The 23,864-nt window shown below is 34.6% G+C and overlaps 3 protein-coding genes across 7 annotated transcripts in view; 1 reads left to right on the forward strand and 2 right to left on the reverse strand.

Moving 5' to 3' along the window:
• Positions 1 to 3,491, reverse strand: part of LOC106883999 (uncharacterized) — a 39,711-nt gene extending 36,220 nt beyond the window's left edge. Inside the window, exon 1 of one of the 3 annotated variants that reach the window (XM_014935172.2) lies at positions 3,335 to 3,491. The gene's annotated coding sequence lies outside the window, so the exon portion shown is untranslated. The remainder of the gene's footprint in view (positions 1 to 3,334) is intronic. The other 2 variants (XM_014935171.2, XM_052978453.1) reach the window with 2 other exon arrangements.
• The window catches only part of LOC106884001 (cytochrome c oxidase assembly protein COX19), a 24,563-nt gene extending 17,781 nt beyond the window's left edge, over positions 1 to 6,782 (forward strand). Inside the window, exon 3 of the mRNA XM_014935178.2 lies at positions 6,587 to 6,782. Coding sequence (XP_014790664.1) covers positions 6,587 to 6,668 — 82 coding nt within the window. The 3' untranslated portion in view covers positions 6,669 to 6,782. The remainder of the gene's footprint in view (positions 1 to 6,586) is intronic.
• Positions 6,783 to 9,457: 2,675 nt separating this feature from the next.
• Positions 9,458 to 23,864, reverse strand: part of LOC106884002 (wee1-like protein kinase) — a 57,519-nt gene continuing 43,112 nt past the window's right edge. For all 3 annotated transcript variants that reach the window (XM_052978455.1, XM_014935179.2, XM_014935180.2), the window contains exons 2-10: positions 21,535 to 21,586; positions 21,243 to 21,412; positions 19,988 to 20,109; positions 19,206 to 19,334; positions 16,595 to 16,693; positions 15,263 to 15,408; positions 13,912 to 14,019; positions 12,107 to 12,252; positions 9,458 to 10,967 (exon numbers count right to left, since the gene is read on the reverse strand). In XM_052978455.1, the coding sequence (XP_052834415.1) occupies positions 10,844 to 10,967; positions 12,107 to 12,252; positions 13,912 to 14,019; positions 15,263 to 15,408; positions 16,595 to 16,693; positions 19,206 to 19,334; positions 19,988 to 20,109; positions 21,243 to 21,412; positions 21,535 to 21,586 (1,096 nt within the window). In that variant the 3' untranslated portion in view covers positions 9,458 to 10,843. The remainder of the gene's footprint in view (positions 10,968 to 12,106; positions 12,253 to 13,911; positions 14,020 to 15,262; positions 15,409 to 16,594; positions 16,694 to 19,205; positions 19,335 to 19,987; positions 20,110 to 21,242; positions 21,413 to 21,534; positions 21,587 to 23,864) is intronic.

A 23,864-nucleotide genomic window follows, 5' to 3' on the forward strand; every position in this document is an offset into this window, starting at 1 on the left:
GAGAGAGAGAGAGAGAGAGAGAGAGAGAGAGAGCGAGAGAGAGAGAGAGAGAAAAGATAAACACACACTGAATTATATATAATCTACTACAAATATGATTTGCTCTGGTTCTCAATATTTACCAAGATGAAGGAGTGTTTTTCTTTTCATAGTAACAATGACACTGATTTAGGAAGTAAAATAAGCTTTTATTTCCTTTAACTGTTATGTTCTACTGTGTTTATTTTTAAGCTATAGGAACATCTGAATGGTATAAAATAACTGAAATTACATTTAATTAAAACTCTTGAGTCACAAATATTTCCCCCAGAGAAATATCATACACTCCCGGATATTTTATATTTAAACAAGGTTATTGTTTTTTTTTCTTTCAGAAAATCATCAAATTTCCTATCTAGATATTTTACTGCAAGTAGCTGTAGTAATTGTAATAGTAGTAGTAATGATAATAGTAGTAGTAGTTGTTGTTGTTGTTGTTCTTGTTCTTCTTCTTCTTTTTCTTCCCAACGAATTGATGTAATTGACCTAACTCCTCCCACTAAATTTCAGACCGTGTGCCATGTAGAAAGAATTATTATTATCGTTTAAAATTTTGTTAGTCATGTTTACATGCAAAAACCTCACAACAACACACACACATTCTTTTAGTCCTGTGCTGTCCATAATGTTTTTCTTAATGTGAACCCTTGTGGTTAATAAAGAAATCATCATCATCATTATTATTATTATTATTATTATTATTATTATCATTAAGGCGGTGAGCTGGCAGAATCGTTAGCACGCCAGACAAAATGCCTCTAAGCATTTTGTCTTTCTTTAGGTTCTAAGTTTAAATTCTGCCAATGTCAACTTTGCCGTTCGATAAATTAAGTACCAGTGAAACACTGGGTCGATGTAATCAACTAGTCCCCTCTCCCCAAAATTTCAGATCTTGTGTCTATAGTAGAATGGATTATTATTATTATTAAGGCAGCAAGCTGGCAGAATTGTTAACATGCTAGAAAACTGCTTAACAGCATTTTGTTCATCTTCACATTCTGAGTTCAAATTCCGCTAAGGTCGACTTTACTTTTCATCCTTTCAGGGTTGATGAAAAGAGTACCAGTCAATATAGTTGACTTTCCCCCTCCCCAAAACTTGGTGGTCTTATGCCAGAATTTGAAATCATCATTATTATTATTATTATTTAAGGTGGCATGCTGGCAGAATTGTTAGTGTGCTGGATGAGATGCTTAGCAGTAAGTACCAGTTGAATACTGGGGTTGATGTAATTGGCTCATCCCCTACCCCCAAATTGCTGCCCTTGTGGCAAAATTTGAAACCATTATTATTATTATTATTATTATTATTATTATTATTATTATTATTATTATTATTATTATTAAGGCATCAAGTTGGTAGAACTGTTAGAGTATCAATAGGTCAATAAAATAAGTTCCAGTCAAGTAGTGAAGTCATTGTAATTGATTTGTTCCCTCTCCTCAAAATTATGGCAGTGAACTGGCAGAATCATTAGCACACCAGACAAAATTTTTAGTGGCATTTCACCTATCTTTATGTTCCTGAATTCAAATTTCACCGATATCAGCTTAGTGTTTCATCCTTTTGAGGTTGATGAAACTAGTACCAGTTGAACACTGGGGTTGAGTTAATTGACTTACCCTCTCCTCCAAACTTTCTAGCCTTGTGCCAAAATTTGAAGCCATTATTATTATTATTATTATTTTATGCTCAAGGCTCCAGTACATGACTGGTATTTTATTAATCTCGAAAAGATGAGGGGCAAATTTGGTCATAGCAGAATCATTAGAGCGCTGATCAAAATGCCTTGTGGTATTTCTTCTGGTTATTTAGATTCTGTCCCAGTCAAATACTGGGATTGGTACCATTGACTTCAGTATCTGACTGGTACTTTGTATTAACCCCGGAGGGATGCAAGGCGAAATTGACCCTGGCTGGATTTGAACCCAAAACAAATACTGCAAAGCATTGTTTTTCAGTACCCTAGCCATTCCACTCACTAACTGTCCCTAAAATCAGTCCAATGAGAGAAAACAAAACCTCTATAATATAGTAATGTTATAACATCTAACCTCATTTATCACAGGTGTTTGGTTAAGAATCACCCAAATGAGTGTTAAATGAGTCAGTGATAGATGACTAATAGAGAATGGAAAAAATAAGTTTTGTTCTAAGACCCCTCCCCCCATGTTGCTCCTCTAATTTACTCGAATAGTACCTCCAAACAGTTTTTAAGTATACATAATGATATTTTACGCCTGGAAAAATATTTAGAGTAAAATAAAATATCATAACAAGCAGAATCTTTGACTGATTTGCTGTCATCACAGATTAATCTATGATAAGCGTAGCATGATTCACAATTGAGTGCACCGTCTTATCCAGGATCAGTGATGAAAGAATCGGTAATAAATGAAGATAGATGTATACATTAGTATAAAACGTCATCTCTAGGCACTGGCCTTTCACTTGACTAAGCTATAACAAAAGATATAATCCAAATTGTTTAAGCAGTAAAATATTTACGCAGGAAATTTGATTTTCAGAAGAAAAAGGAAGTCTAATCAATCTATTGCTTTCAGTCTGTTAGCACTCTACAAATGATTTTATTATAAAGTATTGGTAAACTTGTTACAGAGTAGGAAAAAATATCTTGCAGTATTTGTTCTGGCTTCTTACTTTCTGAGTTCAAATCCTGCCAGGGTCAGTTTGGCTTTTCATTTTTTTTTAGGGTTGATGAAATAAAGAACCAGTCACGTTGATGGTATTGACTAACCCCTCTCCTCAAATTTGCGAGCCTTGTGCATAAATCCACGCGATAATTATTTTCAAGTCCCCCCCTCCCCATTGGTTCAGCCATGCTGATACATCATCTTCAAAGGTTCCAGTTGATCATACCAATATCAGAACATTTTTTTAATCGATGTTTTGCTTGACTGGTACAAAGGGACACAACTCAACACAAAGGGCACTGTTTTGACAAACATTATACATATATTCTTTTCTACTCTAGGCCCGAAATTTTTGAGGAGGGGGGGGGCAGCCGATTAGATTTACCTCAGTACGCAACTGGTACTTAATTTATCGTCCCCGAAAAGATGAAAGGCAAAGTCGACCTCGGCGGAATTTGAACTCAGCACGTAAAGACAGACGAACTACCGCTAAGTATTTCGCCCAGCGTGCTAATGTTTCTGCCAGCTCGCCGCCTTGAACATTATACATATATTACCACGGCCTTCTGTAGAGTTTCCTTCTACCAAATTTCATGCACAAGTCATTCACAATCTAAGGTTAAATAGCAGAAGATACTTACATAAGGTGTCACACAGCCATGCAAGTGCCAATCAAACCATCATCTCCTTGTTATTTATTTATTTTCTTTAACAGAGGGAATGATAGATGACTTGATATTTAAGGAGTGACTATTGAGTCAGCAATCACATGATCAACGTATTTGAATGGTATTTTACTTCACTTTAGTCAAGTGTCAACTTGTTGGGAAAGGTAGTAAATTGATACAGTAGCATGACTAATAAAAATTGATAGTTTGTGTGCCACTTTCAGCATTATGTCTCTACAAAGCTCTTAACTCCTAATGGCTTGGTACAAGGATGTACTATGTGAATGTGCTGTAGATTGGTGAAAGGAATGGGAGTATTATGTAGCTGATGATAAGGCAGTGAGCTGGCAGAATCGTTACCATGCTGAGCAAAATTCTTAGTGACATTTCATCCGTCATGTTTTGAGTTCAAATTCTGCCTAAGTTGACTTTGCCTTGCATCCTTTCTAGGTTAATAAAATAAGAATCTGTTGAGTCCTGGAGTTGATGTAATCATCTTACCCACACCCCAGAATTTGCTGACCTTGTGCCAAAATTTGAAACCAGTATCATGATTCTGTAATTTTATAACGCTGCACTCAAATCTTCTCATGGACCAAATATGTGACGGAGTAATTTTTTGTAGATCATGTCTTTCAAAACTAAAAAAATCTCCAGCATATCACAATAGTAATCCTGATGACAGATAAAGAGGTAAACAAGCTTAGCTTTACATCTGGCATTATTCTGTAACTGTGGAATGAGTTTGATATGCTGTTCTCTCTCACTCATTTCTCAACTATGAAAAGAAAAAAAGTAATCGACCATCTTGCTCTTTCCTGTCCCCAGTAGTGATAGATGAGATGGAGAGAATAAGCAGCATGTGAGTAAGCTACTGGTTAGAGTGAATTATTGAGAAGATTTTTGCCAATCAACATGATGACCTTTTTTGGGTGGGGAGGTAGGGATCTAGGATGTTTGTAAATAGCAGAAGATTTGTCTCAGATCATCTATAATGTATGCTAACCAGAGCTTTGTAAAATATTTTTTTTCTCATTCTTACTAGTAATAAACAAAGAAAAATAGAAATTGAAATTTTATAATTGAAAATATTTGACAATAATGTGGTTGAGAAGTTGATTTTGCTGTCATTTATTGCCTGTGACAAAGATACTAGCTCTAAAATGTTGGTGATCAGATCTATGATCAAAGTTGGTTGAGTCATGAACATCCATTCATCCTTTTCTTGTGCAATATTCAACACATCCCATCAGATAGTAGTGTGTGATTTGAAATTTGGCTGCTATTTCTAGCAGATCGAGTAATTCATACAAGCCCCTTCATTGACTTGACTACATTTACATAGATACTACACGTGGTATGGTTCACCCTTATGGAATTAAGTTCAATTTCTCCTGTACAAAGAGTCATGGAATTGGACTCGATCAAATCAAGAAGCTATTATTTCTAAGCAGTAAAATTTTTGCCTTTTTATGTAAGCCTGTTTGATAGACACAATATTTTATAATATAATTTTTATGATACAGTTCTATATTCAAGAGATGAGGAATTATGTACATTATTTACATTTGTCCTCATCTTGTTTGTTGTTAACACGTTTCTGCTGATATACCCAGGTTCAAAATTTCCCAAGACACCTGATGAAGGCTGGAGGGTATATCAGCCAAAACATTGTGTTAACAACAAACAAGATGAGGACAAATATCCGTCAAATGTAAATAATATAATTTTTATGTCATTTAATGTTATTTTACATGTTGCATTCATTTAAATTTCATACTCAAACAATGCTTTAATCTTAGAAAGGAAAAATAATTGAGTTTTTTTTCTTTGAAAATGATAATTTGTTAAGGTTTTTTAGTTTTTAATATTTTAATTTTAACTTTGATGTGTTTTCTTATGAACAAAAGATATTCCTGATTTTGTTTTATAGTATATTTCTTCATATTCTTTTCATAAAAAAGAAAAACAAAAAAAGTCTCCTAATCTTGTAAGTTTTCTCTAATGCTTAAGTGTAGCTAACTTCAAACCAACAACAGCATACTATAACCTTTAAATCCAAACTTTAATAGGTTAGCATGCTAAAATGTAGCCTGACAATTGGCCATATATAGTGAGCTTTCAATCAATATAGAAACATATTAGTCAAATTACAAATAGATGTTGGAGTTGAAATCAAAGGTTTTGTATACCAACTTCACAGTCCTGCTCCTGGTGATAATAACTCTGCAATTGATCATTGGTAGGTTCTTCTGTTATCTACTTTAATCTGTGAAAAATGGACAATAGATTTCTTTCTATGCTATGACCTTAATATTTCACATTTCCTGTAATATTTATAAAGATTCTATAATGGTATTTAAATATATATTTTATGAAAGGATTTTCAAGTTTGTTATGTCCAGGATGCAGAGGTTATAGCTAGCTAATTTAGATACATCAACTATTTGCTGATGGGATTGATGGACTAACTTTCATTACAAGATAATGTAAAATCCATCCAAGAATATTGTGCATTGACAGCTAGGACTGAATAGTAATTCAATAACATGATAGTTCATCTAGTTGTAAATAAGTCCCATGGTTATAAACTGCTCACTATTGTAAGCAGTTGGAACACTGTACCTTTAATGAGTGTTGTGTTAATAATAAATTTGCTCTGCTGAGTTTTAAATTTTCATATCAGCTTAAAGCAATGAGAACTCTCAGACCAACAACTCCTATAATTTTAGTCTGACCTTTTAGGATTTGAGTCACATAGTTTAGGGCTGTTAGCCCTTATTAAGCAGACCTATAATTAACATATTTCTGTTAAAATATGCTGCCTGTTTAAATTAATAATGAAAACAATGAAAACTTTAGTAAAATAATTTATTATTAAATTGGTGTTTGAAATATAAATTAACATGAAATTTTGATGGAAGATTTAGGTCACTTTCAACCAATAAGTTTGTATTGTGAACCAGGAGTGATCTCAAAAGGGAGACTGAGAAACATCTTTTTCCTAAGCATAGCATATCCTAGGCTATGCTTTTTTTGTTTTTATAAAGATAGAATGTTGAGCAACCTCATACAGATTTGCTGAACTTGAGTAATCATTAAAGACATATAGGTAGAAATCACCTGCTATATCATTGTTTATACATCAATATACTGTTTCAGTACCATGTTTTCTTATCTATAGATTTTGAAATTTCATGAAAACTTGTCTTATTTCTTTTACAGTAACTTAATGACTAAAGAAGATTTCTCAAAACTTGGTTTCAAAAAGAATACTTCTGAAATTTCTTCTGAGACAAAAGAATAATTATGACTGGCAAAATTTAGGCTGGGAAGCTGTTGTATATATTATAGCAAATTATTTTAAGCCAAATTAGAACAAAACTTTCTGTATTTTACAAATAAACTCATAATCCTGAAACTTGTAGATTATTTTTGTCCTTATGTCTTGAATGAATTTCACCTATCTTCTACTTGTTTTAGTCATTTGGGGCACTGCCTTGAAGGGTTTTAGTTGAACAAATCGACTAGAGCACTTGTTTTTTGGAGTCTAGTACTTATTCTATCAGACTCTTTTGCCGAACCACTAAGTTATGGGAAACATAAACACATCCACACTAGTTGTGAAATAGTAGACACACAGATATATAGGCAGTCTTCTTTCAGTTTCCATCTACCAAATCCACTCACAAGGCTTTGGTTGACCCAAAGCTATAGTAGAAGACACTTGCCCAACAGGGCTGAACCTGAAACCACGTGGTTGACAAGTAAGGCTCTTACCACACCTGTGCCTATGAAATATTTATGTTTAAAATTTCATCTATCTCTTCCCACTTCTATAAATTAATTCCAAGCAGAACAATGTCCAGTTTTTTAAACCCTCTTAGCCTGAAGAATAAAGATAATTCAACTAATTTAATATTAACAATCAGTTTTAATGATTGCATATAGTTTTTGAGTATGAGAAGGAATTCCAAAGGAAGACAGCAATATAGTTACAAGTACTGCAGAAGTATTTAGCTAGGTGCAGGCATGACTATATGGTAAGAAGTTTGCCTCCCAACCAACATGGTTTTGGATTCAGTCCCAGTGTGTAGCATGTGACTAACTATAGCCAAAAACCAACCAAAGCTAGACAAGTGAATCTTGTATATGGAAACTGAAAGGAAGGCTGCCGTGTATATATGTATGTTACTGTCTCCTTGCCTTGATATCACAATAGTTGTAAATGAGTATCACTGTGAGGGTTAGTAACAGGAAGGGCCTCTGGCTGTAGAAAATCCATCTCAACATATGTGACCTATGCAACCATAGAAGAGTGGACATTAAACCCCTCTCCTTAGAATTCATCAACTTGGAGAAAGCCTTGGACATGGTTCCATGTTCTGTTAACTAGTAATTGCTTTAGAAATCAGGGTAATATGAAAAGCTTGTGAAGGTCATGCCAGCTATTTATGGAGGTGCAGTCAGCAACAAATTTAGCATGTAGGTAGGTCTGTTAGGGCTCAGTCCCCACCTGTTTATTTGTAGTCTTCTATTCCATATGAACTCTTGTATTCTTATAGTTGAATAAGTAGATTTAGAGAAGAAATTCTAAGTTTGTAGGCAAAACCTAGAATCAAGAGGCCTCAAAGTAAATTTTAAAGTTTTAAAAGTAGGCGCAGCTCTAATGCGTGGAACCTTGAGTAAGCATCCTATACCATATAGCTCCAGACTGATCAAAACGTTGAGTGGATTTAACAGACAGAAACTGAAAGCCCATCATATTGTCTCCTTACCTTGACATCAAGTTAGAGATATCAACAAGTGTCAACATCTTTCAAGTAATGTCCTTTATTTCCATTTTTGTGGGGAAATTATTACTTTACTTGGAAACGAGAGGATGTGGACACAGAAAATCAACTTATGTGCCTATGGAAAAGATGTTAAGATGATGATGATGAAAGAGTGAAGACTCCCTTCACATACATGGAAATGCTCATTAAGCAGAAGAGAAGTAGAAAGATATTCAAGAAGCAGTGCACTCAGCATAAACTACAGATACATGCAAGATGTGGGATCGCAGAGAAGGTAGAATTGGTATGCAGCAGATGAACAGCAAGAAAACATGAAAAGGTTCACCAAAAGTACTTGATATCTTTTGTTACCTAGGTAATCTAATTGGCAGTAGAGGTGAATATACAGAAGGTATAGGTGTCAGAGTAAGAATGGGTTGGTAAAATAAACAGTGTTGGTTATTCCGTCATCAAGTGTCTGTGGGGAGAAATATTAAGATGTAGTTACCCTGTCCTCTAAACACCAACTACAGATTCGCAACGTTACCTGCTTCAAATAGGCGGACGTTAATAGGAAGGGAGGTAATTCTGAAGGTTTTTGGATTAAACAGAAAACTAAGGATCACTTAACCATTAGATTTTATAAAAATGGGGAACGTTTTTTATTTATACTTGACATATTTTCTGAACACTATATACAAAAATTTCTTCAGTTTTTAATGAGATGTATCTTTCATAACTGCAACTTTTCCATCCTTGCATGGGGCAGATTTACTATAGCTGTACTCTTTCTGTCACCTGTTTCCAAGCAAAGTAATACTTCTCCATAACTGGTAATTTCAACAAAAGATAGAAAATGAACAAAACACTTGTATAAAACTATCACGAAAGATTAAAAGAAAGGACAGAAAGCAGACTTTAAGTATAGAAAGAGAACAACAAAAGCAAGAAGCACATGCAAAGTATACAGAAGAAAACACAAAAAGAAAGAAAAGTGAACATTAAGATAAAAGGGCAGACAGGCACTCCAGGAGCAGTGTTAGCAAATTTTGGAAAGCATGGAATTTTTTGAAGGATGAGCTTTCTTTACAGCTAACAACTGACATGGGCTGTTTATTTCATGTTTTGACAATACTCTGTGTGAAAAAGTTTCTGGAGCTCATGGATGCTGTGCTACTTTTTGATTTTGTAACTATGTCCACAAGTGGCAGTGGTAAAAAGATACAAACACGTGTATATGTATATGCATTAACATTTTTTTTTTTTTAATATTTTCTATTTTCCTTGTTTCTAAATTAAAAAAATAAAAGAGACAAAAATATACAATTTCTCAGAACAAGTATTTTATTTACAGATATAGCCGCTTGTCTTTTTTTTTTTTTTTCAGAATCAAAATATTTTGGGCTACATTATGATTTTATTATAAAAATAGAAATATTAGGGTGAGAGAGAGAAAACAGAATACAAATTTAGCTCTGGGAGCATGACAAGATTGTCGTATGTGGCAAGAAAATAAAAGTGTACGTATTTATAATTTGATATTTTGCATATTAAAAATATTTAAAATGGAAGTCGAATATTCAGTTAGCTTAATGTGTCTTGAAACTTAACTACCAATTTAATAGAGACAGCCAGCAAGTGATTCTGAAAAACTTGCATTTTTTAGGCAAGTCAGTTTGCCTGTACACATTTTAATTTGTTACAGAGAGGTAAGTGAATGTGTGTACACACATACATATACAGTACTAAAGCAAAAAAACTACAAAAAAAAAACATAAAACAAAAAAAAACTTAAAATCTGTTGCAGAAGTCCATATGTACAAATCTGAGGGGGGTGGGGGTGGAAATAAAATAAACTAGAAAAAGCTCTTTTGACATATGTACAAATATTCTGAGCACTTTTACCAGTTATTCAAGTTACTACTGCATATCTAATATACAGATATAACAATAATTTTTTGATTCTTGGACTACTTTAAGTTAGAGTTTACTTAAGAAAAAGCAGCATACATTATTTTTCAAATCTTTAAAAACCTAATTTAAAAATAGTGTAATTTCTGTATGTGGTGCTATTTAAGGATGACAACTGGTTTTCAGCATATAAACCTTAGAAGGTTTATTACATTTGCTTGAAAGTTTCAGTGAAATGTAAGAGAAAGGAAGGTGTACTTCCCTATAGTATATTGTATAATTTGTAAAATCAATCATGACAAAACTTAGTGAGAAATATAATTATTTTTATATGCTTCAGTCATCCAAATTAAATTCTACAAAAGTATATGGAAATCCTAACTTATTTCTTATCTTGAATCTCAACTTTCAGACAACACAATGGAAGTTTACAGACACCACAGAACAAAAAGTGGTTTGGTTTAAATAAGAGTAGAATAATCACACTAAATGCAAAATAAAAATTAATTTACAGAATTTTTTAAGCATCACATATTCATAATTTGAAAATTAGTTTGTCTGCAATATTTCTCAAATGAGGTAACTGCAGATGCATTCATTCAATCAGATTGTCAGATATCCAAAATATTAAAAGAATACATACTGACAATTAAAACAAAAGTTCTTAGGATTATGAAATCCAATATTTATCACACAAGGACATGGTTTACGATAACAAATTATTTACAAGCCAAATATTACTAAATAATTTGAGAGGAAAACAAAAAGTGTTTATTAAGGTTCATTAAGCTTCTGTTTAGATATCCGACAAACTGTAACTCCGTTTAATGCCATGGCCTATTAATCTTGAAGATTTACACTTCTGTCCTAAACAGTTATCAGTTGGAATTTTACAGCAGCACTTTTTGGATTCTAGTTGCCTACAAAAAAGGAAAAAAAGGAATCAGTAAGAAGTAAACAAAAACAGACCCCAATTACCAACATATGCTATAGCTTCTATCTAATTTACATTAATTAAAAAAGATTCATATAGGATATGAGAAAAGATTAGATTACATTGACCTTATAACACACACTAATACATACATCTAATATAAATGCAAAAACTAATTTGTGTGTCAGTGTGTTACACTTAGAAACCTCCTCTCTCACTATTCAATGACACTCCCATTATTCCTCATGATGTGGTGAGAGTATAGTAGGCATAGTGGCAATGAGGGCGGTGGCGAAGACAGAGGGAAAGAGAGAAAGAAATTTAGGGAGAGTTAATGTTTTATTAAAAGTAGTAGTGTTGATGGTGGCAGTGGGAATAATAATAAAAAGAGAGCGAAAGAGAGGGAAATGATGTACAACTTTGTTTAACCATGCCTCTTTGACAGAAATTCCTGTGGCCAACATACTGAACACCATTGTTGTTTTATTTTTTGATTTCTTTAATATATATATATTCATACATACACACACACACACACATATATATATATATATATATATATATAAATAAATTACACTTTAATTGAAATAAAGTTTCCCAAAATTAAACATATCTAATATAATAAATGCGAATGTCAGTGTGTCACAAATTTTCAACTTTAATAAATCCTTTCTACTGGAAGGAAGAACAAGGCCTCAAATTTTTGGGGAAGGGATTAAGTCGATTACATTGACCCCAGTATGTAGCTGGTACTAATTTTACTAATCCCCAAAAGGATGAAAGGCAAAGTTGACCTTGGTGGAATTCGAACTCAAAACCTAACGGCAGACGAAATACCGCTAAGCATTTTGCCTGGTGTGCTAATGATTGGAACCACATGGCATGTAATGTTTGGTGTACCATAGCCAATCTCATCGCACACTTTAGCTATATTTGTATGGATGCCCCTACATAAACTCATCCCTGATCAAGACAAATAGAAGAAAGCTAAGTAGCACTATGTAAACAATGCCAGAATACAAAAAGAAAAAAACAAACAAGCACATCAAAACAATAATTATCACTTACAGAATAGGATTCAATATACTTAGTTTGTGTTTAAATAAAAAGAAACATCACACTTACTTTGAGAGTAACCGGTTCCGAAGTTTTTCTTCATTTAATTCTTTGCAAAGTTGAGTTTTAGTTTTCATCGCTTGTGGACACAAAACTTGGCTTTTGGTGAGAGCAAATGCAGTTGGACGATATTCTGCATTTACATGAACCATGGTCTAAGAATAGAAAATGTCAGACTTATCAAACATTTAATTTTATCATTGATGGGATAAAGCAAGCATTTGCAGCAGACATTATTAATATATTACATAACAGTTAGCTTAAACTGCCATCTTGTTCTCTTTGAGGACAAAATGGGAAAAACAAAAGAATTAAACACTCAAATATATATAACTTTTGTGAAGGCTAAAAGTATCAGTGATGCAACAGTTACAACTGATAATTAAAGATTTTAATTAAATATCTTGAGAAACGAAATGATAAAAAGCGCAGAGTTTTGTATAGAATCCACAGCAGAAAATGACATTTCTTTCTCACTCATGAAGATCTACAATGGCTCATATAAGTTAATGTAGAAATTCACACAAAAGCTTTTAAAGGGATTATGAAGTTGGGACTTGTTCAAAGAAGCAGGTTTTGCTATTTAGCTCCAATTCAAGCTAGTTAAGCATCCTATCCATGGCCACCTCGTTTCTAAAACAGTAGTAATTAATGTGTTCTTACCTTATTCAAGACACAGAGAGGGGTAATTAGTAGAAAATAAAGGGGGAAGGGATTATATTGAGAATGAGGGATGGATTTTAAAAGGATGTCGTTCCAGGGAAAGGGGGAGATAACTTATAGCACAAAGAGAGGAATGAAATGTGCATATTCTGTGGTTATATGATTATGGCAGCTGAATAGTGTAGTTAAATGAGAGGTGAGGAAAGGTTGATGAGGATAGACTGGGTTCAGGGACAGTGCCCAGTGAGTGTCTACATATAAACATAACACTTGTAGGACCTCATTGAGCCAGATGGATCTTCAGAGGCAATGTAAATTGCCAATCATCTCGTTCCTTTGTTATCTCCACGAGGCTCAACATCTTGAGATCAGCCTTCACTACTTCATCCCATGTATTCATGGGTTTCTCTATTCTTCAAGTTCCATCCAAATTTAGTGACTGGCACTTCTTTATAGAGCTGTTCTCATTCATATGCATCATATAAGCATACCAGCAGTCTTCCCTCTTGCACACTGATGTGGTACATCCAACTGAGCAGAAGACATCAATACAAATATCAATTCTTGTCAGTAATCTATCTCTTGGACATGCAGCCATCCATCAACACATACATGGAAAACCAAAGAAAACAAAAGTTTTGAAAGCAGAGCTCAAGAAGCTAAACACCATAAAGGAGAAGGGAAAAGCTCATCGTGAAACACTGCATTAAAAAAGACTAATCCAAGTAGGGAAAATAGACATAAAAATGAGAAAGATAAAGAAGGAGAGCAAGCAACCATGTAGCCTGATCAGGAAAACTGCAATACTGGGCTTACCCCAAGAATAGCCTTTGGGAGTTATTTTAATTGAAGAATATATTTAAGGTTTGAAGACAAAACCTGATGATGCTTCTACAATAACAGAAGACCTATATTTATTTATGAGATATTGAAACAGCATGGTGTTATTTAAAATTCTGCGAGAAAGAGTTTGAATATTAATAGACAAAAAAAAAGTGTCTATGCTTTTGAGTGTAAACTTTATTTTTGCTTTTTTTTTTCTAGAATAAAACTGATGAGACAACAGATTGCCTCAGTTATTTTATAAGAGATAACAAATGTACCATGTTTCATGCACAGTAGGGGATGCAAATAAAAGGAGAACCACTTACATTTAACAGCTTATTAAATTCAGCAGAGTAATGTGATAAATATGGCAAACCATCTTCTCGAATACTGTGCCAAAGATCACCATTCTTTGGTAAAGGACCACCACCACCCTGAAATAAAAGACACACAAGAATAGTTACAATCCGATGATTTGAGATATTTGGTGTCATCCTATCTTCTTCAAAACCTATTTCAAGCAAAATTATTCTCAAAGAGATTGTAAATGAGTAAACCGACTTTAATTACTGGTATTTATCCTATGAAGATTTGAATACAAAAAAAACAAAAACTAAAAAAATCTATTAGGCATTTAGTTTGATGCGTTAACTGCTCTTCCCCCCTTCAGTAAGAATATCAGTTCTATATAGAATAATGGAAGATTTCATTTTTCTACATTTATTTTAACGCAATTTCAGAATATTGCAGTTCTTTCTTGGTTATTTTGCTATACTAGAACTGGTGCATACTTGGAAATATTTGCAACTGTGGTTACTACATAAACAATACTAAGGTGAACACTGATAAAACACCACTGTTGCTGCTAATCCTTAAATATCTTGATCATTCAACAGTTTTAAAAACAAAAGAAACATTGTTACTACTCTTTTCTCCCAACGGTTTGAAATTAGAAAAAGTAAAAAGCTCATACACTATCGTAGAAATATAATAAATCTTAGTTTGTTAGTAATTAAATTTTGTTTTTCTTGACCATATATATTTTATACATTTGCACTCTTAACCATTCTAAATGAAGCTAACAGACCCTACCTTCAGAGAAAGAGAGAGATCGATCTAGCTCTCACAACAGACATACTGAGTTTAGTGTTAAACCAAGTAGTACTGTATTCAAGTAAAAGATAGGTATTATTATCATATGGAAGCATTACATTCCTGAAAATCTTGCTGTTCTAAGTAGTTCCATAACTCAAAAAATGTAATATGGCAGTTCGTTTTCCTTTTTAATGCTTTAGAAGAAAAAAAAATTTATCTTAGATGGTGTCTCAAATATCTCCAAACATCCATCCTAAACTTATAGATGATAGGAACTTACTGTGAGTTTTTCTTTATCACTACTACTAGACTCATGGAAGCATTTCAGGTTACCAATACAAGCCACTTACAAAGTATCACCACTGCCTGTAGCTGTGATATGTTAACTCTGCATGGTATCTATTTATAGCTAAATAGACACAGCCATTTGAAGTTAAAATTGTGGTACTGATGACTATACAAACTGATTCTTTATTACTCAAACACATTTATGTTTCTAATAAAAAAATTGGAAGAACTTGTGTAAAACAGCTTTTATCAATGGGTTATGATAATGTCACAAGGAAAGAGTCCACAACTTACCATTTCATAAGCAGTAAGTCCTAATGAGAAGATATCAGCCTTGTATAAATTCCTAAAATCTTCAGCTAAAATTTCTTTTGGGAGATAATGACAGTCCCCTTCTTCGACTCTAGGATTTGAAACTTTCGTAACATGCCCTAAATCTCCTGGAGAATACAATATAATGGAATAGTCAATTGTATTATATTAGAAGCAACAATCTATGAAGAACAAAATAAATAAATAAATAAAAAAAACTTCACCACTGACCAACTAAGAAAACATTACATAACTAATACTATAAAAATAGTCACTTAGCTTTTAAGGATTAGAATAATGACCATTTCCAAGAATTTTTTTTTTAGGTATTAATAAATCAAGAGAAAGTGTAACACCCATGACTCAAGCTCAGAGCCACCAAGAAGGGAGAAAGTTATCCCCTGTCCAGACAGAGACTTGGCCTGAATGTTTGCAAGAGTGGACTCTGGGAACTGTCCATTTGATGAACTTCTACACTGTTTCTGTCAACCAAATTTTATTCACAAGACTTTGCTTGACTTGTTAGAAGACAGCTTTCCAAAATGATGCACTATGAGATTGAAAAAACTCCACATGACTGCAAAAGCAAACTCTGCAAACCACAATAATTGAACTAAAGTTTGTTGAATTAAATCTCCTGCTCAGAAACATGATGGACTGTCTGGCACATTTGAAATAATTCATTAGCTGGTGATCCAAAGAGTGGGGGTGACAGGGTCAGTATTCTAATAAAAAAAACAACTCAACCATCACATCACATACACGACCAAGCCACCAGTTAGCTCTACAGTTAACCAAAGCTATACTGTATAATAATAATAATAATAATAATAATAATAATAATAATAATCATCGTTTAACGTCCGCTTTCCATGCTAGCATGGGTTGAACGATTTGACTGAGGACTGGCAAGCCAGAAGGCTGCACCAGGCACCAATCTGATTTGGCAGAGTTTCTACAGCTGGATGCACTTCCTAACGCCAACCACTCCGAGAGTGTAGTGGGTGCTTTTCGTGCCATCGGCACGAGGGCCAGTCACACGGTACTGGCAACGGCCACACTCAAAAAAGTGTTTTTTAACATTGCCAAATTGGTTTGCAGCATAAAGTTCAATTCTACTAGTAGAAAAAGTTACTTGTATTGGACTGTCATCTTTGTCGTTATGTTTAAAACTAGGAGGACACTGGAAAGAAGCACCGCTCCAGAGAGTCTCATGATTAGGAAAAAAAAAAAGCCTAACTTTTAACAATATAATATCTACTCTACAAAATATTCGCAATAAGATTACTTTTGCTATAACTCAACAGTACATACCTATTTTATAGGTGATTTGAGGAGAGAAATCTGGATCATCTTCGCTACATGATTCTGTCCCACTTTCAACTGTTTCTTCTTTGTGGACAAAAATATTGCCTAAAATAATAAAAGCCCATGAAAATTTAAAATATAAACAATACAAAACAGAAATTAGAACAAATTTACATGCCCATTAGTACTTTTGAGGAAGGGTGATACTCACAACCTATTCTAGGCAAAAGTTAGGGATAACTGGAAGAAGTTTAGTGTAAGACACCTGACAACTTAAATCCATCACCATCGTTTAATGTCCGTTTTCCATGCTGGCAAGGGTTGGACGGTTTGATTGGGGACTGGCAAGCCAGGAGGCTGCACCAGGTTCCAGTCTAATCTGGCAATGTTTCTACAGCTGGATGCCCTTCCTAATGCCAACCACTACAAGAGAGTAGTGGGTGTTTTTTACATACCACTGGCACGAGAGCCAGTCAGGCAGCACTGGCAACAACCACGCATGAATGGTACGTATTGCATGCCACCAGCACAGGAGTCAGTCAGACGGCACTGGCAATGGCCACAACTACTATTTCCATTTGATTTGATTTTCATTTTACTTGATTCAAAGGTACTTTTTAAATGAGTTAGTTATGTGACACTTGTGTAGGTTACAGCTGTCATCTCACTTTACTTGCCGGGTCTTCTCAATCATAGCATATCTCCAGAGGTCTCAGTCTTTCGTCATTGCCTCTGTGAGGCCCAATGTTCGAAGGTCATGCCATGTCTTCCTTGGTCTCTTCCACTGTTAGGGAGTGACACTTCTTCACACAGCTCTCCTCATTGATACGGAGCACATGACCATACCAGCGCAGTTATCTCTTTTGCACACCACATCTGATGCTTCTTAGGTCCAACATTTCTCTCAGTGTGCTTACACTGTCGTGTGTGCACACTGACATTACACATCCAGTGGATCATACTAGCTTCATTTCTTTCAAGCCTATGCATGTCTTCATGTTTCACTGCCATGTAGCATAGCTGTTCACACACATGCATCATACAATCTACCTTTCACTCTGGGCGAGAGGCCCGTTATCACCAGTAGAAGTAGGAGCTTTCTGAACTTGCCCAGGTTATTCTTATTCTAGTGACAACGCTCTCTGAGCATCCACCCCACTACAGACTTGGTCACCTAGGTAGTGGAAGGTATCAACTCCTTCTAGTTTTTCCCCCTGGCATGTGATGGAATCAGTTTTCTGAGCATCTGCAGTGTTTATTGCTTGTGTATCTGCCGCACATAAAAACTATCTTCCCAGTTAACCTTCCTTTGATGTCGCTGTACCTCTTATGAGTCCATAGCTTACACTGGGTAGATCTTATGGAGTTTGTGATGTGTTCGCCTTCCTACTTACTAGGGCTTTGGTTTTTGCAGCACTGACTCTAAGGGCCTTTGATTCTAAACCTTTCTTCCACACCTGAAATTTCTTCTCTAGTTCTGGTAGTAATTCTGCTATGAGAGCAAGGTCATCAGCATAAAGGAGCTCCCATGGGGCAACCTGTCTTGAATTCCTGTTATTGCCTGGAGGACTGTGATGATTAAGAGGGGGCTGATGGCTGATCTTTGGTGAGCCCCTACTTCTACCCGAAATTCTTCACTATACTCATTGCCTTACTAATGGCAGCCCTGTACAGCTCTTATTAACCACTCGTCAATCCCTAGTTTCTGCATCGCCCACCAAATAAGGGATCGGGAGGGGCCCTGTCAAAAGTGGGTGGGAAGGAATAAGAGAATAGTATGAAAAATATTTAGCCAACATGAAACAGAGGGAACAAGTAAGGGTTAATTTAGAGAGATGGTACAAAAAAATATGTAACCAACTTGAGAGCACAGGAGGGAAGGAGAGATTTCCCTTAGAAAATTACATGAAGAATTAAGGTGAAACGAAGGCTGTGAGAGAGAGAAAGAGAGAGATTAGGAAGTTATATATTGAAGGGTCAATTTAAATAATTAGCTTACGAAAGTAGATATTAGCAAATAGTACACATTAAAAAGTATTAATAGTAAATGAATGCGTGAATAGATAAAAAAAAAACAGAGAATATCTTAGCTTAGCAATGCATAACTGGGCATCTAAGAAGCATCTACGTTGGAATGAATTGCATGAAAAACAATGTGAATAAATATAATTTCACTTCTGTATAGCAAATAACATCTGAAGAGGAATTTATGTTTTTATAGAGCTGTACATTTTTATACAAGTGAACTTATTGCTGGGTGCCACAGCTCAACTTGTATTGTACAGGTTGGTTGCTGTTGAGATGGAAAGATGGGCAGTATGTCTATTCCAGGAGTCAGTTCTGAGGAAGAAAAGATCGAGGAGGGTGTAGATTAGAAACTGAGACCCTGTGAGATGAGTGAAGTGGTGAGACAAGAAGGAGCAAAAGTTTAGAGTATCAAAATAGTATCAGTATAAAGAGACGAGAAAGGATAGAGTAAAGTGACTGGTGGTTACAAAATGTGGATAGTTGAAAGGACAGTATTGAGTGAGGGAATGGAGAAAAGATGCTCTCCTTCTGAGGTGTGTGTTGCTGAATATTATCTCTGTAAAGAAATCATAAAGAATTTCATACATACCTGGTTTTATGTCGAGGTGGATTAAACCTTTAGAATGTATGTATTTAAGTCCATTAGCAATTTGAAATATGATGTGCTTTAAATTTCTTTCTGATGCTGGTTTCTGAACAGCTTCTGCTAAATTGCCACCTAAAGAAAGATAAAATTAACTGAAGTATTCCTGGCTAAAATGCATGTTTATGTCAATACAAAGAAAAAATGATCTCATTTTCCAAAGAAAGAAGAAAAAAAATGAAGTGTGGTAAATAAAGGTGCTATACTGTTCCTAGATGATGCTTGAATTCAAACATTTCACCTGCTATCATGTAGCAACTCTGGGTATGATTGGTAATTACTTGTCCCACAATACCAATCTGACAAGTATCATACTTCAAAGTTGTCTTAGCATGGAAAAGAATGGAAGGAAAGCGATAAAATGACAAGGTGGCAGTAGCTGTTCTTAGCCCCAGGCAAGCCTTGCTCAACAAACCTATGAATAAAGGTATTCCAACTGTGACTATGTTGCCTTTTTGTTTTCAGATATATCAAGGGCTATTCAATATGTCCTTCTTTTGTTAAGACCTCAAGGTGTGATTCAATGGTAGTTTGGCTGCTAACTAAAGCATGTTAAGAAACTATACAAAAAGCTCCCTCAGACTCGAGATAGCAGGTAGTTATATGACACTCAGTGATGACTATTATTAATGACACTTTTAATGAGACAATATTGTGGCTTAAATAGGATGAAAGAATCTCCATCAACCAACTGCTACATTTATGAAATGAAACTAGCATCCACTTACCATTGCAAAATTCATTTTGTATATACATATGGTCATCTTCTGCCCAAGCTGAATAATAGCGGACAACATGGCGATGCTGTCCTAACACTGCATGTGCATAAACTTCATTCAAAGCAACACGTCTGTACAAAAAAATAAGTAGGAGATTTAGCATATATATAGCTTTATATTTAATCTTCAGAAGAAAAGAAATTAAAACTTGTAAAGAAAACTAATTACTGAAATGAATGGGTCAAAGGTTCTAGAGGCAGAGGGAATGTTGTTTTGTAAATATAATGAAAACATCTCTGAAACCAGAAGAGCTTTGAAAAACAAGAAAACTGAGTAATCAGTTTTATGGATGAAAGAGATAAATCATAATACTCTTATAGCAAGTAGCAGTCTCAGATGATCTGATATCAATTCTGAACAACTAGATGAAATGAAAAGAACATAAAATAATTCTTAGAAATACAAGGAAACACTGGCAGCAGGTTTGAACACACAAGCTGCAAACAGACAGTCCAATATATTATCCACTTGACCATTTGGTCTCGATAAAACTTGATATTTATAAGGCAAGGGGTAGATATGAACAACTATCTCTTAGGCTGAAAAGCCAGCATTATCAAATTATTAATTTGGACAATAGTAGCAACACAAATATAGTCATAGTACTAAGACTATTGGCCTCTGCCTAGCCATGCAAAGCCAGAATGGCAGAGAAGGTTCATCAAACCAGTATGATCACAAGCTCAAATTCACAGCCTTCACATAACTGTTGGTGGAGAGAACATGCTGAGAATTTTGTCTGGCAGTGGACTGAGCATAGGCAAACCAATCCAATCCAATCCAAGGTTATTGTAGTATGCTCTTAAACAAGGTATATAACTCTTAGTTTCAACTTAAGACTGCCAAAATCACCCACAAGATTTTCAAAAAATAAATTTTGTTAGTTTTAATATAAGAATATTTTCATGAAAATTGTATTCGAAACATCACTTTAATATTTCAACAACAATGTCCATAAATTTTGCAGACTGTCCACCTGACCAGTGAGATGATAGTTGATGATCAACTTGAACATCTTTAAGTCAATGTCTACAGTAAAAAAGAAAAAGTGCAAAAGGACCCCCCATATGGTTGCATTTCTAAGAAAGGACTCAAAATGTTTTACTGCGAGACACAGTAACACAATAATTATCTTTGTTTTAAAAAAAATTACAAAAAATTATTTCAGCAGTTATTCATAACAATGATTAATTTGAACACTTACTCGTATTGACTGCCAGCAACTGGCATCTTGGACTTTTTAATTGCATATATACAACCATCAAGCCTATTAACACATTTGTAGGCACTACCAAATTCGCCATCACCGAGTTTACAAACTTCAAAAAACTCTTCTTTATATCTTGAAGTACTAATTTCACGCAAAGCCAATTTCTAGGGAGGTAAGAAAAAGAAAAAAAAAGCAACTGAAAAATTGTAACAAATAAACTGAATGCATTCAACAATGCTTAATCCACAAATACAAATGAAAGGTATTTTGGAAAGGGTGACCTTACCTTTGGTTGAGGACAGTCAATTTCTTCCACAACATTCAAAATGTCACAATATCTGAAAAAAGTTTGAAGACAATTGTTTGTTAAAAGTAGCAAGTTACTTGTAAAATAATAAACTGTAAATAATTTTTCCTAAAATTTATTCATTTTCTTCAAAATCTAACAGCTTTTCCACCCCTTGTTTTTCACAGTTGCTTTATGGTACCAAATATGACAATTGAATTTTATTCCAAGTTAAAATACATGCTAGTCTTAGTACTAATATGTGGAACATCTGTAAAGATTTTAATAAATACTTCATAAATGCTCAACAATATCAATATTGGGATTTTAAAATTTTAAGTGGCATTATTAAATAACTTTCAAAAGAAGAGAAAATGGAAATAAGTTTACTCAGAGAAAAAAATTTTGATTTGAATTGAATCTTGAAATCAACTGGTAAATTCTTACAAATTTTAAGTAAAAAACCATTAATATTCAGTTCTGACGTTTATCAACAACAAAGAAAAGGAATGTCCCCCACCACCACTATGGCTAACCTGGGGTTACAGGTCTTCAACTAGAAGGTGCTACATAGTGGGACTGAACCTAAAAACCATGCGGTTGGGAAGCAAACCTCTTAACCAATTAGTCATGCCTGCATAAAAGAGGAGTCCTGACATGACCACATTTTATTAATGATCCTTGGTAAAAGTAAGGCATTGACTTGTTTACTTAAGTTTCCACAGTCAAGTATTATGTAAAATGTCTTTTATTTGATTTAAAGGAAGTCCAACACCGGTTTAGATTTTGTTGTTGCTTAGGATCAGCACTGTAAATCAGTGATAGGTTGTGGAATGCTAAAGACAAGCAAAGAGGGTTGTCTTTAGTAAATTAAAACTGGCACTCCGTCGCTTACGACGACGAGGGTTCCAGTTGATCCGATCAACGGAGCAGCCTGCTCGTGAAATTAACGTGTATGTGTCTGAGCACTCCACAGACACGTATACCATTAACGTAGTTCTCGGGGTTATTCAGCGTGACAGAGTGTGACAAGGCTGGCCCTTTGAATTACAGGCACAACAGAGACAGGAAGAAAGAGAGAAAGTTGTGGTGAAAGAGTACAGCAGGGTTCGCCACAATCGCCTGCCGGAGCCTCGATCCTATGACCGCGAGTCCGCTGCCCTAACCACTGGGCCATTGCCCCTCCACTGGTTGTCTTTAGTACATTCCACAAAAATGATGAAAAATACAAAGGTAGAGTAATTAAAAGAGACTGGCTTATGGCCATTAGAGATGTGAAGGTTAGAATGTGATTAAGATTGGGCACAGAATGGAGGGGCAGAAATTAAAAACATTTTTCCTGTGTGTTACTAGTAAAACTTGCATTGATTATATATATATATTTTTCCCTTGGAAAAATAGGGATTAGTTCAGGAAGGGTAAGGATGGAGAAAGGGGCTAAAATTAAAGGAAAAAAGAAAAGAAAAGAAAAAAAAGAATATATAATTTCCTGTGTGTGAAATTGTTAAAGTAAATATTATTTACGATAAATTTTGCACAACTTCTCACTACAGTTTGCCTGCACTGAGCACGTCACTCATTCCCACTATAATTGCTGTTTTAGTTGACTCGGCTAGCATGACCAATGTGAAACACATTGCATTTTATGTAAGACTAGCTGGCCCCATGCCATCAAAAATGACAGCTAATTGTAGTATCTTATATATAATTAGGGATGGTAAATCAAATTAATACACTTGTCAATGTTCACATACTTCCTTTGTACATGCACACACATATACTCAGAGTTGAAATGCTGTTAGATTTTTTTTTCAGCGTTGAATGTTCCCCATCCCATCAGTTTGCCATTCACCCCTTCCTTCATGTTGTGACGGAGAAAAACACGAGTATTATAATAGTAGATAAGATTAGCTAAGCATTAAGAAATCAGAATGAACTTTCAAATACAAAAGACAAACAGAACAAGTAGAGACACTACAGCGAGAGATTAGCAAAACTGTTGGATAATTTACAACACTTCAAACTATTTCATTTAGCTTTGAGACAAATGCCAAAAATAAACAGAACGACTAACTCATACCAAATGATTTAGAAAGTAAATCTTATAAATTGGAACAAATTCAACAGCTTCAAGCTCTCACATAGAAAAAGTTCACAGACACACACACATATATAAGTATTGTTGATAGTTTTATTCAAGTTTGCCCATTTCCCACTGTTGGCAAAGCGGAATTTTTCTTTATTTCTTAAAAAAGTATTTCAGTTTTAGTTTCAAACAACTCAAATTTTAGTAGCAGACAATTGGTTAATGCTTACAAGTCCACCGGCAC

Source organism: Octopus bimaculoides, chromosome 2 (genome assembly GCF_001194135.2).
Source record: "Octopus bimaculoides isolate UCB-OBI-ISO-001 chromosome 2, ASM119413v2, whole genome shotgun sequence".
Taxonomy (NCBI): Eukaryota; Metazoa; Mollusca; class Cephalopoda; order Octopoda; family Octopodidae; genus Octopus; species Octopus bimaculoides.